Raw genomic sequence first — 18399 nt, 5'->3', positions numbered from 1 at the left:
ACTAGCATTACACATCTGTGTATTTATTTATTTAATTTTTTTTTTTTACGTTATGATACGTATCCATTAACACGAACTTGCTACTTGTGGATTTTCTATGGTCCCTTCAATTAGCTTAGATCGATTCCCCATGACATGAGTTCTAATTGCCATATATGCAATTTTGTTAATCACACACTAAAGGCCAACTAGATCTCACATCTGTCATGGCTGAAACACACGTCATGGTTGAAACTCATGGTAGGGTATATGTATTTGGTACATATATACATATAGTACACTAGATACGTGTGATCCATGTCACAACAAAACATATTCCAAACATTAATTTCAGTCAGGACCCAGTGCAGCAAATCAAGTACTATCAGGTTATCTAACAACATTTAGTGGGCCAAGGAAATTGCTTAATCTATAAAAAAAAAGCATACTTGCTCAAACAGCCAGTGAACCTATACCCATTAATCACTGGACCGAATTGGTCCAGTGCGGTAGGGGCTGAACCAGTCAATGAAAAAAAAAATGAAGTGGCTAATACCAAACTACATTGATAGCATCACAGAAAATTTTAATTTGATGTTTACTACAAGGATTTTAGAACACCCACCATAATGACTCAAATGAGGCATATATATACAGGGGTTTGTTGTCATTACATACCCATCGATTAAAACATACAAAGAAAGATATACCTTAATAACTATTAAATCAAACTCATGTTAAAAATTTGGAAACGTGATAAGTTCATAACAGAAATTCTTTCAGAGTTTATAATTTAGATTACAACCTCTGTTTTAAGATCTCAAGCCCCACATTCTTCAATCAATAAATGCAGTTTCATAACAGGTTGTATATCTTATTCCCAACAAAATTTAAAACACAGTGCAGAGTTCAAATGCGCAGGTTAGAGATTCTAACATTAATCATACATGCAGAAATAATATCCAAAACAAAATCTGCATATCATCCGTTACATATACTTCAGAAAACATGCAGTGCAGAGTTCGAATGCTCGTGAAGCCATCTACAGAAATTCTGCGCCAACAAAAACTATAGGTATCATGATATATGTAATTTGATGGTCCAGCATATACACATACTGCATAACGCTATGCCCAAACATAAGGAGATTATGCCCTTACCTCGTGAGAGCATGAACCCAACGGTAAGATCTTTTCCTTGGTGGACGTCCAATACTTCCGCACTAATACCTCACCGGAAGCAATGGTGGAAAGCTCGACTCAAGTGGCTCATACGACTGGCTTGAGAGGGTAGGCAAGAGAGAGGAAAAATGGTGGAAGCAAACAGGTAGGTCTCATGGCTGGGCTGAGAGAGGGTAGGCATGGGGAAAGGGAAAGAGTCCAAAAAAATTGTCTTTTTTTTTTGTAAACCCTCAATTCCATCAGTTTTTTTTTCTTTGAAACTGTTACCCTCATTGAAGCCTTCTTGTAACCTTCTGCACTCATTCCAAAAATCAAGAGGCCATTCCACCTTCCATTTGCCATTGTTGGGTTTCCCATTTGGGAATTCGGCCAGCCTCCTTTCTAAAAAAAAACGCACTCTTTAATGCTCTCTTCAATACATGATTTATGGTGTATTTCGTATTTCGTATTTCGAAACCCTATTTCAAAATAATGTTTTGGTAAAAAGATCACTTTGGCGCAGGGGGATTTCAACTGGTGTTTTCCTCCCCAAGGGGAAACAAGTCCCACCAGTACGCTATTGCATGTTTTGTTGAAATTTCTAGCGACGTTATTTGTTTTATCCTCTATTAACGTTTTTACATGTTTGGCCAAAATGACATTTTTTTGGCAAAACCATTTGGCGCACAAGGGGATTTGAACCAGAGTTCTTCTCCCTAAGAGGCAATGGGCCTCACCACTGCACCATAAGTGATTTCGTTGCAATTCCTTGCAACAAAATTTACTCATCATTTCTCTTTCTGTGTTGTGTTTAAAAAAAAAAAACTAGTGGCTTTGCAAAATTCTTGACGCCCAAGGGGTTTGAACTTGTGACCTCTATCATGTGAGTGCATCATCCTAACCACTGTGCCAACTCTTCTTTAGTTGCCCTTTCTTGAAATTTAAATTCTCTTATCCACTTATGACAGTACTTCTAAATCCATAGAACAGACGTTCTCAACAAAAAGACACATATTGAGATTTGAACTCAGGTTGCTTCCTAACTGGGCAAGATCTCTTGCCATTACACCACATCACCTCTAGTTGCAATATTGGCCTTGTTTAATTCTTTTATATACGAATTGATTTTTTGACAAATTTCAATTACGAGTTGGATAAAAAATGTATTTTAGATCTTCTGAACCTTCTAACTAGATTTTTGTTTCTTGATCGAAATTCGACCATATTTGGATCCATTAAAATCCAATTGGATTCTAATTGGGTTTCGGATCCATCAGGGATCTGAATTTGTTTGTCGTACCCGAATCCAGATACTGGATCCATTCTATCCAGTTTGGATTCAAGATCCATTTGGATCGACTCAATATCATTTTATCGTATTTATTTCAAAGGATTTTATTCTTTATTTAGTTTGATAATTGTCGAAATTTTGCGGGTTTTACATTACCGTTATTGCTTCTGTGCTATTACTTGTAACCCGCCCAAATAAATTGACTAAGAATTTAATAAAGCTTTTCTGCTGTTGTTTAGAAAAAAAAAATTTATTCCAAAATTTTCAAGTTAAGTATTTGGGGCGTTACAAATATGGTATCAGAGCAGGACAAGAATATATGGTTCCTGACATTCCAGCGACTCTACAAAAGCTCTGTAAGTATATAGTATTTGAATTATGTTTTTAATTTTTGAAGAAATTGAGTTATTGTATGAAAATCGAGAACCTAGATATGTTGCTAGAAACATCATTCGATATTTGTTGTGGTCAAGATATGTGGGAGACATATGTTATTTCGTTGTTAGACTAGATGGCTAGAGAAGCTAGGTGTGACGATCTCCTAGATTCACTAAACACTTTACTAAGGTTGCGACATAACAGGTAACCCCAATACCAAGTCAGGATTAATGCTTTAGATTGAATCTCGATTGAATGGTGATAAGTCTTAGAACTTAGGTTTGACTAATTTCAGTTCATAAAGCCCTACACATAGATATATAAGTTTTGTTGGATATAGATCTCACAAATAGGTATATATTCTGATCCTGCATCCAACACCAAACTTTAATTGAATCTTATCAGGAATATACGATCTGATGAATCAAGATTAGATACGCGTTGAACACTGAATCATATCTGAGTCAGGTGATATCTTTAGGTCATATATCACTTTCTATTAAATAAAGACTATAATGATTTAGGTAGGGATTGTGCAACCCTGAATAAGACTCTAAATAAGATACAAGGTTTAAATTTCAATTGATTTTGAAAATTTTCATTAAGTATAACACACGTAGTAAGATATCCCAATCCAATCGTTTAATCATTGTAATGAATTTCGCGGAAGAAATTCTTTTTAGGGGGAAAGGATGTAAAACCCTCAAAATTTTGATAATTATCAAACTAAATAAAGGATAAAATCCTTTGAAATAAATACGATAAAATGATATAGAGTCGATCCAAATGGATCTTGTATCCAAACTGGATCAAATGGATCCAGGATTTTGATTCGAATACGATGTATGGATTCAGATCATGGATGGATCTGAAACCCGATTAAAATCCAAATTTTAGTTTTCAATTACAACTAAATTCGCAAAACACTTTCCTAAAGTTTCATCTCCTGCGAATATCGCCCCCGTTATGACCATATCCAATCGATATACGCTTTGCAGTAATTCACATGAAATAACGAGGTTTTTTCTTCGTTTGGGTCCCAAATTCGGGGATTTACTAGTCATATGTATTATGACTTTGATTTACAATTCTCGGGAATTGATTCCTCATAAATAATACTCTTGCCACTTCGTACATCTTACTTACGCAAGTTCGGACCTTGCTCATCAATAAGGTAGTTTTTGTTGCAAATAGGAGCAACCAAGTGAGAGTTGGCACACTGGTGAGGTTGGTTGCCTCAGTGGGAGGAGAACTCTGGCTCGAATCCCCCTGTGCGCCAAATGGTTTTGCCAAAAAACGTTATTTTGGCCAAACATGTCAAAAACGTTAATACAGGTTAAGTAAAATTTCGTTGCAAAGATATGCAACGACATTAAGTATGGTCTGGTGGGGATCATTACCCCTTACAGAAGAGGTCCCCAGTTTGAATCCCTTGTGCACCAGAGAGCCTTTTTGCTAAAAACGACTTTGAAAAAAATTTGTGCCTTTTGAAATTCAAAAGGGCAATAAATGGAGACTTAAATAGGGGGGCGACTTTCCAAAACAAGAGGAACTGAACGATTGGGCCACCTTGGAAGCCCAACCGTCCAAAAAGGTAATGAGTCTCCCTTCCATATTCTGGAAATGGAAGGGAGTTTCAAAAAAATGAAAATGAGCAGCCGTTTTGAGTGCTGCAATAAAAGCAAGAAAAAAAAAGGAAATTAGTATTGAAGGGCATTTTTTTAGAGACTTTACAAAAAAATTGAGAAGCCTTGAAAACTCCTCTTCTTTCCTCTCCCACGCCTATGCTCTCACAGCCCAGCCGTGTGACCATCTTCATTCTCCCTCTTTCATATTTTTTTCCTATTCCAGCCATTGACACCATTATCTCTTTCTTCACATTTTTGGCCATCCATCCTTCTCTTCCACCATGGTGGTCGACCATCGTTGCTGGACGTGTCGACCCCCCCTGCTGATTGTGTGGACTCCATTATCGAAGGGGTGTGCCACTCCAACGAAGGAAGGAAGGGGTGCAGCCGTGCCATTGCGAGACTTCAAAGAGGTCAGAGGCAACATATTCTTGTGCGTGTGTTGTTGCCCTATGGTACACGTATCTTGTTGCATCCCTCCAAACATACCTTGATCTCGTTCCTAGTTGGCATCAAACCATGCATTGGACTGTAGGGTTTATTATGGTTTTCACAATGTGCATGTTACAAGGATGTAAGTTACGGCAGTACAACCCATTTGCATGGGTTTAATCGGTTTAAATGCTGAATCTCGAATCTGTGTAAGGGCAAAATCTCTATGTTTGTGCATTGTGTTATGAAGCACATGTATGTGCTGGATTATATATTGGTTCAATTGAGTAGGTTTGAGACCAAGATTCTGATTTGTGATCCTCCACGTGAGCATAAAAGAATTTCTATATTGTTTGTGTGGCACGGCTACAACAATACCAACTCAAGTTGCTGATCAGATCAATATGGCACGCTGCAGTAATGTTTGGGTCGTATAAACCAACATTGTGGTCATTGGAAACACAAAAAAGTATAGTCTCTTAGTTCAAAGTCTGTCAATGTTTTGTTTTTGTTGTTTTATCATCTAGCAGTTTACAAGAATAGTCGGCATACATAAGCCCATAACCTGTTGGTACAATGGATCTCATTGTTTATACCTAAACTGCACAAACCAAATAGTGATTCACATTGAAAAGCTAATGACCCCAATAGTAACCACGCATCAGCAAGATCAATGCTGACCAATTGACAACCTGGTAGAGTTTGGTAATTTTATGCATACTCTAATTAGTAGGGTATAAATTTCTAGCGTAGTGTAATCAAATCATTGTAAATAGTGCCTTTGATTACTTAAATTGGTTTAGAACTTTGGAGCGTAGGCTAAATAGTTGTAACTCAGTTTGTGCTCTCTTGATTTTTTTTTATCAATTTGTCATCTACGCTGGTATTAAAATAAGTTGGTCTTCTTTCTTTAGTTAATAGATTAGGTTACAGTAATTTACCTCATGAATTTAAGTAGTAGTTGTCAATGGAGATAATCTCGATTCACGACAAATTGTTGTTAGAAGTGGTTAGTGTAGTGGAGTAGATGTCACATGGAAGAGAAAACATTTTTGAGCTAACATTTCAGGAAGATTGATATGCACGTTATTTACTTTTTAAAAGAGCACATGCATTTCCGTGTGATATAGTATAGAGCTATAAGTTGTTGCGTTTGTGCATATATTAATCAATATCACGCGTTTGTCGTATGCAAGAAGATTTAATTCCTGTATTGTGGTTTGGTTGAATTCTTTTGAAAAGTTTAGGTACTAGTTTTATCAAATGGAATGTTTTTTTTATGGCTATTACAATCGTTATGCAGTGTTGATATGTAAGTTAGATATAGGTATTCAGCCACATCCTTAGCCAGGGACGATGTGAGGGTAAGATAAAAGTTTAAAAAAAAAAAAGACTACTTTAGAGACGAGTTGTGGGCTGGCCTGACCCGACTAGGGTCTGTGACCCTACCCGGGGTGTGCACCACTCATGCCAATGGCACCGCTGGAAAGCCCACGACCTGCACACACATCATCAAAGCGGATAGAAAAAAAAAATTCAGCATGTGAACAACCTGCTTGCATAATGTGTTAGTTTGTGGATTTTGCGACTGTGCTAATCAGCTTGGCCAACATGCTGTGGGACTCTATCGAACCTACTCGGGTGGGGTGCTTCCATGTTTTTGGTTCACAGTCAGGGTAAGTGTTAGGTCGGCTTGAGAGCTGCAAACCGTTATAACACTATGTGTTATCTCTATGGGGTTTGCTGCGGTATTAGCTTGATTTACAAAATATATGTATTTCCTTGGTTTGGTAGAAATTTTATATCCGATTAATAATTGAATTCGGGTTGTTCACTTAGTTGCACATTAAGTCGAAATTGGTAATGTCTAAACCTGACCCGAGTTAGGTTAAAAAATATATGTATTCATACAGGGTTTTTCTTTAAAGACCTTCCAATATCTAATATTAGATATAGCATGGCTACTACATGTTGATGGATAGTCGCATACCAATGATGGTTTCAAGAGTCTAAAAATACATATAATAACTCCCTTTGAGCAACGAGGGTTTTTATACAATCTTTAGATAATAAGGTCTCAAATTCGAAATACATCATTTTTATATATATACTCATTTTTGTTTGACTACCTAAATTAATATGAGAATTCGAATGGTTTTTGTTGCTATCATTGTGTATACATACACACTTTCACAAAAGTTGTACATTGTCGAATTTGTTCCCTGAAAATGAAGGTTTCTCTCATTTATGAATTTATCGATTTCACAGAATACTGCAACTGATATGAACAAATATGGGAAATTCGTGACCATGCACATACTCACCTTAGGTCTCGAAACTCACCAATATATAAGGACATTGGTAATGGCATACCTCACTATAACACTCATGTCTAAAATGGTATAATTCATGTACTTTCTACCTAGAGAGAGAATGTATGTAATGAGGTCATAATGCCTATGGTTTTGCATGTGGTTTGTTGATAAATACATATGCTGGCTATAAATTACCCAATCAATGAGAATCTACAGTGACATGGTGGTCATATATTTAAAATTATGCTTCCACCTAGATTAGTCATGGCAAAATCACCATAGTGTTCATGATTAAATAGTATGATGAATTGCTTTATTATCTGTTTATGAATAAAATGGTATGTATTGGTAAATAAGTCAAATGAATGGGAGGTTAATGACGTAATCTTGTTGCACATTATTTTGGGGTGTGGTTGATATAGGAATGTTGGAACCCAGGTTAAATGCAGGATTCACCTATGGTTAAATATATGATTTTGTTATAAAATAAATATATATTGGGGCATGATGGTCCAAGGTTGAAACTAAGCATTCACAACTCTTGTGGTGTCGTATGGGCATTCATGATGCTAATCAATTTGCATATAAAGTTATTTATGATTTTGTACGTAAGGGTTACGACATGTTTTGTGTGAGGTGATCTATGTTTGTTTTACAAAAATTTGCAAAGTAAAGGACATCTTCATGCCATGATCATGTGAAAGCTTGAAATCAAGCTTACAGCTTCGCAGAAAGCTGATAGTGCCATACGTGCACTTATGAATTGGTAAAGTCGGGTTATGCCATGTTGTGGCATAACCAATAGGGTACGATATGTATACCCTAGCACCAAAATCAAAAGTTAAATTCATGCATGATGACATAAATAAAAATTCTAGACTTTGGGTATACCTGAAAGATGGTATATGTTACCAGTTTCTATTAAGGGTTCTGGGTACATCTGAAAGACGATGTATGTTACTAGACCCAATCAGACAAGAATGAAAATATATGCACACCTAAAATAAAAATATGGGATTCTGGGTATACCTGAAATGGTATATGTTACTGGTTTCCCGGGATGCTAGGTATACCTGACAGCGATATATGTTACTGGTTTCCCAGGGCTCTGGGTACACCTGAAAGACGGTGTATGTTATCGGACCCATGGTCTACCTTGAAGAGGGTAGATGGTACAAGCTCTGTGGGACAATTTTTGTTATGGTGAGAGCGAGGCATCTCACCCGGTCCACAGTCCTCGGAGTTAGGGGGGCAGGACTACCAATTCGTCCTAGGTGGTAGATCCAAGTCTTATGCAGAAGTATAGGGTGCATCATAATTCTAGTTATAGCCACTGGGAAGAACTCTCTTGGTCGTGAACCGTCCCCTTTGGATATCCGTACGGCTAGTCACACAGGTTATAAAATAATAGACCCTCGTGTGGTCTCGGTCCGCTATGATGTCGAATGCTTGTGTGTACTCACAGGGTAATTAACAAGATGAAGTATAAAGTCAGTGCATTAAGAAAAATCTTCAAGTAATTGCATACTGCTTGATGTTGAAACTGTTAGAGTAAGCTGTGACTCCTGTAGTGCATGATTCAAATCGGTTTTCCTTTACATAGAAATTGTGATAACTTATGAACGATGTGTTGAACATTGATGTTTGTGCTTTATGCACGCTTTACATGAAATGCTTTAGTTAAGTCAGGTGTACATTCACATTAGTTTCAAAGTTGTTATTACTTATATGAATATGGTTTATGCATATGATGGATCGTTCTTTGATGTTGATGGAATACATCATGAATTGCTTGACCTTAGTGACATGTACATTTATCACTTGTTAAATGGTTATTAGTTCTATCTAAACATGTTGCACATATACTTGTACACGTGACACTGTGCACATTCATATGGATATTATGCTTCTTACTCAAACGTGGTAGTCTGACCCTTTCTGAATTAATATTTTTCAGGAAACTGAATGACGAGCAATTGCGGTCATCGCTGCGACAGTGCCATGTGACCATATCTTCTTTGGATGTCCTGAGGAACCCTGACTTGTAATGATTCATTAAATGTAAATTATGAATTGTAATATTTTAATGTAAGAGGTTACCGTTATTGCTTCTGTGCTATTACTTGTAACCCGCCCAAATAAATTGACTAAGAATTTAATAAAGCTTTTTCGCTGTTGTTTTGAAAAACAAAATTTGTTCCAAAATTTTCAAGTTAAATATTTGGGGCGTTACACTACGTCATACCCAGATAGACTGAAAAACCAAGATGAAACATAAATTACTTGCTCACATTACTTTACTTTACTTTATATTACTACAAAATATTCTTGGTCCTGAAAGTTAATGAATTCATGCTCATTGATATATGTCTTATTCTCATCTAGAGTTTGATGTTAGCATATTTAAGATTGTTATTTCATACTTGCTTATGAATTTTGAATTCATGAATAGCTTGTGGAAACTTTATATTTGCCTTGTTGATAGTTGATGCAAATTCTGAGATACTTATATCATGCAAGCTTTATGTGTTGTACATTGCATTAACTGTGTGAGTTTTACTGAGACTTTGTAAAGTCTTATTCTTTAAAAATAAAATATTTTTCAGGAGACGTGATGACCAGTGCGGGTGCAGGAAGCTGGAGGGGCTTGTGCACACTGATGTTTTTGATGATCTAAAGGGCTTTTTATTTTATTTGAATTTTAATATTTTTTGAATTACTAAAGTACTATTCAATTGTATATTTGATTAATTAGTTAAATTCTGAATTTCAGTTACTTTATGCATAGTCAATGTCTATTCAGATATGCGATGATACTAGTTCTCTTAATGTAATGTGTTCGAAGATTTAACCAAGAAACTAATTTATAAAATTGATTTAAAAAATAATAATATTTTTCTGTTGTGTTTACTCACCTAATAATAACATAAGGATTTTATCAGTTGGATGCTTTAACTTCGAACCTTATTCTACGGAGCTACTAAACGTTGGTGCATGCGCAGGCTGACTCTTAGAGTTTGATTCGATTAAGGCAAAGCCAATGATGAAAAACTTGATATATTAATAAATTCTTTTTTGTAATGGTTCAATCAGATTCGTTAATGGATGGTTCCATACTGGATCTGGTACTAGGAGGCTAAGACACGCTTGCGCTTGAACTCAGGCGGGTCGTCTAGTACTTGGTACGGGTCTGTTGATGAGACTGTTGCATTATTACATTTTAGAAAAAAAGAAAAGAAAAGAAAAGAATAGATTCAACCTTATATATAAAAAAATTTGGTATTTTTTATTTGAAATCGTTCGGACAGTTACACAAATGCCTTTGTTTGACGCCGAAGTTAAGTTTTTCTGCATTCCAAGGGTGAACTCATAATTATTGAAATAATGTATTAGTTATAGATACACTGGTGGATGAATGAATGAATAAATATACGTTAATGCATACAGATCTTGGTATACTGTTGAATTGATCGGGCGAAGGACCCAAATTGTATCTGCATGGCTAAGCTAGTTTCGAGGAGCTCCTATTTCGGTCCATAGGAAACCTATATCCTAAGTCATGGAGACTTGAGATATGATGTTTCAACTGTGGCCCTTGAGTGACTTTTATATCTTTAACATATTATACTTGTTAGAATTATAATAATTTTTTATCAAACCAGGAATGATTATTACCCCATTTTATGGGGGATACAAGTACTGAACCTGTGGTGTGATATGCAGAGTAGGGCAATATCAAGATCTAGGATTGTTTTCAGACTTTGTTAGATATTTTGTTTACAAGCTCAGTATCTAGTACTGCTTTACTAAGCAGTATTGTTTGTAATAAATAACTCATTTTGGTTTACTTAAATAAAATATTTTGGTAGACAATGAGTGATTGGTTATATACCGGTGACTTGCCTGACATCTTCTAAAATCGATGACTAACTATCGTCTATTTCTGGTGCTAAAGTCTTTTCTAAATTCTATTGCAAAGAAAAAAAATCCATAAAATTTGGATAAAGTTTTGCCTTGGAAATCCGGGGCATTACAGTCGTCCTTACTGGACCACCTGAATCTTAGAAATGTATATTCTCACAGGATTGTCCTATCTAGACTACTTGGTCTTTGACTCATACATCCTCATATAATCGCTCCATCTGGACTACCTGGTCTCAGACTTGTATATCCTCACAAAGATCGTTCTCTTGAAAATTATTCTTCAATGGGTTACTTGATCATGAAAAATCATATTTTCGTATATGAACAAATATAGCTGACCGCTCACAGGGTCGATAGCCACCAATATGACATAAACATGTATCAAGTCAATAAACAAACCGCAAGGTTATCGGGCACTACACAAATCAATTCAGTTGATCATACACAAGGTCATGAGCCACATGTTTGGGCTCAGACAATTAATTGATCAAATATCATTAGAACTATAATTCATTTCTATATTTCAATCATAATACTATTCATCATTTTATGCATGTGTCATTTGACATGCAACACATTACATATCGCATTATATATCATATATCATATCATGTGATATTTCAATATAGAAGCATATCATATGTATCGACATTATATCATAGCCACAGGTGTCATCGCATCAACATCTATATGTTCGTAAATTGAACCTTGAAATATGAAATTTTATTCTTAAAAAAACTTGGTTGAAATAAAACAAAATTTTCTTCCTACTAAGTTATTAGCTTAATTCTCACATAACATGTCAATGCCTAATGTGATACTGCTAAAACTTTAACAATGTGACTCCTTGTGAATTGAATCTTTGTGAACTGCCTCTACCGAAGGTATACGAGAAACCTTATTGTCAACTAAAAACCTATGTTTTGCGTGATAGTTGCATTCTTTGGTCAAATTTTCTGTATGCTATATTTATGTCGGCATCTCAAAAATGGATGAGTTCAAACATCAAGTGATTCCCTATTTTTAACCATGGAGAGTATATAAAAAAACATATATTAATCATACCTATATCTTGTATTAGTATATGCTAAAAAATTCAAGCTTTATTGGTAATTATAAAAGAGAATAACCATTTAAAGGTTTAATCACTTGACAAAAATTAAAGTGACCGTTCTTCTAAGAGATATTTGGGAAGGATCTTTCATAATTTCAGTGTGCCTAAGCCGTTGCAGAGCTTCTGGTACCCTTACAAAGTTGTTGAAGCTAAGATTTTTTAATGTGCCACTTATGTCAATCTATGGTTTGGTATTGCCTTTCTGTTTTATAGCTCTAGTCCTAGTTATGGATCAACTGTGATATCTGAGTTGCATAAGTAGGACTAAATTATGGTATTTAAATATATTTTAGTATTACGAGTTACTTGAAATTGTGTATATACCTACTAAACTATCATAAGTTTGACCTTTTTTATGAGCAAATGTTTGCAAGTAAAGGATATGATATAGGGCGGATACGAGATGTTGCAATGCTATCGACAAGTCAATCATTTTTTTTTCTCAAGCACTAAATTCAGACACGTGAGATTGTATTAGTTTAACAATTTTGTAGTATTTTAAATATACACTATTCTTTTGAATGAAAGTATTTTTGTTATGTTATCATCTTTTGAATTTAATATAATCGTTTTGTAGCTCATCCGAGGTTTTGAACCCTTGTTTGAAAATATTTTTGCTAATAGTTTTAATAAAGAATATTTTTTTTAAATTTTTGCATATTTTTATAAAGGTTAAACTCTCAAGGGCATTACAAAAATGGTGTATCACGTGTTCTTTTACCCGTGTTTTTGTGACAACTTATGTATAATTTTTTTGATATTTTTATGTTTATTTGGATGTTTTTTATGTAGATAGAAAAATCACTCCAGAGAGGTGTAAACTCGGGTGTCTTCAACCCCAACGAACCAACAACTTAGACTTATGAAAAAAAGATAAAGCCTGCAAAAATCACAGCAAAACTGACCGTTGGACAACCCCTGTTTTATGGGAGCCAACCCCACGAGTCTTAGATTCCTAGCCTCAGGTCTTGGTGCGGACTGGGGTTTCTTCTTGTTATAAATCCAAAGCAAAAAATACAAGTCTTATTTATTTGAAATGTTTAAGACTTGTTTTTTAATGGATCGATTTGGATTTTTTTAAAATTCGACACCATTGCCATTTTGGTAGCCTAGATTGTTGCGTATTTTCCACAAATTGTCCACCACTTTCCTAGGCGGCACACACACCAAGGGCAAGATTTTGATGTTCTTGCCGTAAATGCCTATCCGCAAACTGAATTTCTGACGTCATGTTTCGACGTTACCGTTTCTTACGGACCATGCATTTATGGTTCTCTCTCGCTCTCTCTCTCCAACTTCAGTTATCGACCTCTATGCTCTCTGGCCGATAGGATATAGCGGTCTTCTGGAGACCACTTCTGAGAGAAGGGAACAGGAGACAGAAGCAACCCAATTATTCATGGGAATTTCCCCCATTCCATGGATTTCTTCATCCTCAATCCCCCAAAATCCTTGGGTGGTGTTCTTCTCTTGTTGATTTTCCTGCACTCCCTCTTATAGCGACCAACACCCATCTCTTCGATTTCTAGATTTCTTTGGGTGTTGATTGCCATGGCCGCCGTGTTTCTGTACCACGTAGTGGCGGACCTAACGGTGGGTAAGCCAGAGCTGGTGGAGTTTCTGGAGACGGAGACGGTGGAGTCGGCGATCAGAACGCTCGCCGATTGCACCGAGGGCGGCATTCCGGTGTGGAGGAGGCAGCAGAAGGGGGTCGAGTCCGGCGAGGCGAAGCAGCAGCGGTTTGTGGGTATCGTCAATTCGATGGATATCGTCGCTTTCCTGGCCAGAGAAAGCAGTCTGGTGGATCAGGAAGCCGCTCTGAGGACTCCCGTTTCGGAGATGGTTGTCCCCAATAGCTCCCTTCTCAAGTTGGTCGATCCCGGAACCCGGTGAGAATCGATCTCTGTTGCGGATTCTGAGAGTAGCATTCGAGAATTTTGATGATTGTTGGTTCCTTTACTGGATCAGTGTATTTCTCTCGAGAATTTCGTGATTCCAGTTGGTGTTTTTTTTATTGAAATTTGTTTGGAATTCTTGGGATGCTTCGTGAATTTCATGATTCCAATTGGTGTTTTTTGATCGAAATTTGTTTGGAGTTATTGGGGTTGCTTCCACGTGCTTGCCCAATTTTTTGTTAAGGTATTTTTTTTTCTGTAATAATTGTTTGCAGATATTGGGGTTTAATTGCTTGTGTTCTTCTTTGAGTTTAATTATCTTAAAATTGGTTGCTTTTGATTATAATTGTTTGCAGTCTTTACCCCTTCCCTATTAAGGACTTAGGATGTTGCCATTTTTGTGTTTGAATATCTTGATGTTGATTCTTCTCAAAAATCTTGAATGTTGGTTTTCAGATCCGACCATGTATAGGACTCCATGAGCTATTCATTACATCATATCTACTGGGACAATTCTTTCATCATTTCCTTAATTTTTTCCTTCTAGAAGGTTTGATCATCAACTTAGGCAGCTCTTTTTTTTTGTTCTCTTTGGGAGTTGACTAGTTGAGGTTTTGGCTTCTAGAGGGGTGTTGGGCATGGTTGCTAATGTGACTAGGTGAATTATAAGAATCCGATGCCAGCTGGAAATCTCGTTGATGTATTCTGTTATAATTTTATGATTTTTGGAAGGTTCGTCTTAGGATTTATTGACCCTGGTGTGATTGTTATCATGATTGTCTTTTGAGTAGGCTCTGGTTGAATTACAAGACCCTCTGTTCGAGTACATGGGACTTCGCTGGATACTGTTGAGGATTGAAGTTTTCTTCTTCTCTTCATTATGTTCTTGTCAGATGGTTTGCTTATTGAATTTCAGAACTTCTATCTAATGCATTACAGGTTCATTCTTATGTTTAATTGTCAGCAGTTGTGGATCTGTGGTTATGGTTGTGCTATTTTTTGCTTCAGTGTGGGTCTTGCTATGGTTATGGATGCTTGCTATGTCACAGGGTTGCTCCATTTTGACTGCCGTTCTGTATTCCTGTATATACTCATCATATTGGAAACTTCATAGAAATGGTCGTATCCCCAGGCGGCTGTATCCTTGTGACATAGATGCCTGCCGATAGTGCCTCTTGAGTCCTGAAAGTTCATAAAGCCATTGGATATCAGATCTTTGTAGATATTGAAACTTCTGTTCAAAGTTGGGGTTTTGTTTTATCACTACCAAAAGATTGCTTCTTTCTAATATAAAAGCACTTCTGCTCTCCTCTGTCAAAAAAAATTGAGAACAGACTTGCATAGATTGTTTGCTGCTTGTTCTTTTGGAATTCTTTCAAAAATTCATTGGTTAGTAGCTTTCACTTACTGTCAATGCAATCTCTTTGTATACATAATCCAATGTAATTTTATGCAGATGCAGTATTCGTAACTTGTGATTATTCAATTAAGTATAGATTGCTTTCGTAAGGTAAGCCATAACATTGAACAGCTGTCACGTCTTAACCAAAGGTATCTAAAATCTATATCAACTTTTATAGCGGTATAATTGTTGAACAGGTTTTAATTTTGGCGGTGAAACAATTAAAATTATCCATTGCATTTCTAGGTCCTAACTTTGTATTCATGAAACAGGTTGATAGATGCACTGGAAATGATGAAACAGGGAGTCAGACGCCTTCTTGTACCCCGAAGCAAGGCATGGAAAGGCATGAGCAAACGCTTCTCTATCCTTTACAATGGAAAATGGCTCAAAAACATCGAGACTTCAAGCAGTGCCTGCAGCAGCAACCATAACAGATTTTCCTCAGCTAACTCAGAAAACAAGTGGTGCTGCCTGTCTAGAGAAGATGTCCTCCGCTTCATTATTGGCTGTCTTGGTTCCCTGGCTCCTCTTCCGCTCTCCCCCATCTCCACCCTTGGTGCTCTCACTCCAATTTTTCTCTCCATTGATGCTTCCTCTCCTTCCATGCATGCCTCTGAAACCCGCAACAATGATCCAAGTGCTGTTGCTGTTGTAGAACAGTTGGTAGATGGGCAGCTCAAAATCATAGGAGAGATATCGGCATCTAAACTCTGGAAGTGTGACTACCTCTCTGCTGCATGGTCACTTGCTAACCTCTCGGCCAGAGAATTTGTCACGGGCGTTGAAGATCACACACCTCTGTCCATTCCCAATATCACCATCACTAGTACGACAGAGCGCAGTGGAGGAGGGGGGTCTCGACCTCAGAAGTTTAGCAGCAGGAGTATTGGTTTCTTTAGTTCACAGGCGAACTTGAGCAATAGCATTGGAAGGATATACCGAGGTAGGAGTGCTCCATTAACTTGCAAGACCTCGAGCTCGTTAGCAGCTGTACTGGCACAGATGCTCTCTCACCGTGCTACTCATGTGTGGGTAACTGAAGACCTGGATGAGGATGTTTTGGTGGGGATGGTCACTTACACTGATATACTTCGCGCAGTTACTAGACCTCCCAATTCACTCACTATATCTACTTCAGTTCAGGCACTCTAGGGTAGGATCTTCCTGCTGCTTCAGTTTGAGGCACACTCTAAGAAAGTCGGTAAGATCTTCCCGCGATTAGCTTCCCTTCTCGTTATTGATACCAGATCTGAAATGTGTATGTCCTTTCATGTTATTGGATTCAGACAGTCAACAGATAGCTGATAATTCTTCATGTGCTTGTTATGTATGATTGGTATTGTGTACATATATATTTCCAATTTTCCTGCAAATCTTTAGCAGGAATTTCTGGTGAGTTTGAATAGAGTGGAAATTTGAAGAAAGATAATTCAACTTTCTCAACCATCTTTGCCACTTAGGATTCTATTGTTTGGTAACATTTTGGGAATTTGCTTCTAGAATTCTCAGTCCTTCAAATTCTCTATTTTAATTTCCCACCTATACAGATCCCAAAGGCATTAGCGTAATACGTGCAGTTGGGGTTCGATTACCATGGGTGCTACCCCCTTGTCCTAAGCCAACACCCAGCATAGGCCCTCGGGGTGAGGATCCTAGCCTCATAGTTTTAAGCCGCCGAGACTGTGACTTTGTCTCTGCCCCCGGGTGCGGTTTCTTTGGGTTATAAATAAAAAAAAATCCCACCTATACAGGTGGTAAATGTAATTCCCAGCAATGGGCTCAGCCATAACACTGCCTTCACCCAGCGGCAGTAAGCTACGATGGAGGTTTGCTCCCCCCTACTCTCTCTCTCTCTCTCATGGTACGGAACGTGCCTGGTATTTAGATCATTTGAAATAAATGGCCGAGAAAAACACAATATAGTGATGGTGGGTTTAGTGTCATTCATCACATAGATGAACGGCATCCAAGGGACCCTTGATGGTAATCCTGATAATCTTTCCTAATTTTTTGCATTTTCCTCTGCTTATATTGTGTGCCCCATAGAAGTCATCATTATCAAGCTTTATCCAACTAGATGGGTTTGGCTTTGTGAGTCCTGGTTTTTCATTGATGTTTATTTATAGGTATAACTTTGGTCACTTTACCATCTTTCATGTCACTTCTGATTGCTTAATTTTAAATCTTTAGTGTTTTTTCTCATTTCCTAGCTCCTATATCATGCCAACCTTTCCCACAAGCAGCCAGGATCATGTGCCATCACATGGCACACTTCCCTTCATCTTTGCCTGACAGTCTGTCAGTTGTGGGTCCAAAAGCAGATAGAGGGCAGCTAGGTTCAGACTCAAAGTGTGCCATGTGATGAGGGCAGCCATGGCACCTGATCCTGGCTCTCCCACAGGAGCTGGGATAGGCATTCGTGTCTTACCTTTAACTAGGGATGGCAGTGGACCTGGGTGGGGGACAAGGTCTCCATCCTCGCCCCGTTTCAAAAGTTTGCCCTCCATCCCAGTCTCAAAATAGTTGTCTTCATTCCTGTCCTCGTCTCCGTCGCCGTCTCAAAATGACTTTATTCTTATTTTAAGAGAATTAAGAAAAAAATAAGTAGATGAAGGGTTTAGGGTTATATATATATATATATGTGTGTGTGTGTGTGTGTAGGGGGTGGCAATTTCTGACACGACCCGCCAACCCGCCTCTTAGGCGGGTTCGGGTTGGGCTTAAGCCAACCCGTTTAATAAACGGGTCGACCCGCGTAACCCGTTTATTAAACAGGTCGGGTTAGGGTTGGGGGTATGCCAACCCGCCAACCTGGCTGACCCGTTTAATAAACGGGTTAGGCGGGTGGGTCAACCCGCCAACCCGACCCGTCAACCTG

The 18399-nt window shown here is 37.6% G+C and overlaps 1 protein-coding gene across 1 annotated transcript; it reads left to right on the top strand.

The window, feature by feature from the left end:
- Positions 1–13524: 13524 nt before the first annotated feature.
- On the top strand, positions 13525–16945 carry LOC149851350 (CBS domain-containing protein CBSX6-like). The gene is made up of 2 exons (XM_090000288.1): positions 13525–14110; positions 15791–16945. Exons 1-2 carry the CDS (start codon positions 13773–13775, stop codon positions 16671–16673), a joined length of 1221 nt encoding a protein of 406 aa, XP_089856414.1. The 5' UTR covers positions 13525–13772; the 3' UTR covers positions 16674–16945.
- Positions 16946–18399: the final 1454 nt, after the last annotated feature.

The sequence above is a fragment of the Nuphar pumila genome, chromosome 1 (assembly GCF_984573655.1).
Source record: "Nuphar pumila chromosome 1, dmNupPumi1.hap1.1, whole genome shotgun sequence".
Lineage (NCBI taxonomy): Eukaryota > Viridiplantae > Streptophyta > Magnoliopsida > Nymphaeales > Nymphaeaceae > Nuphar > Nuphar pumila.
This window is presented reverse-complemented; position numbering and strand designations above follow the sequence as displayed.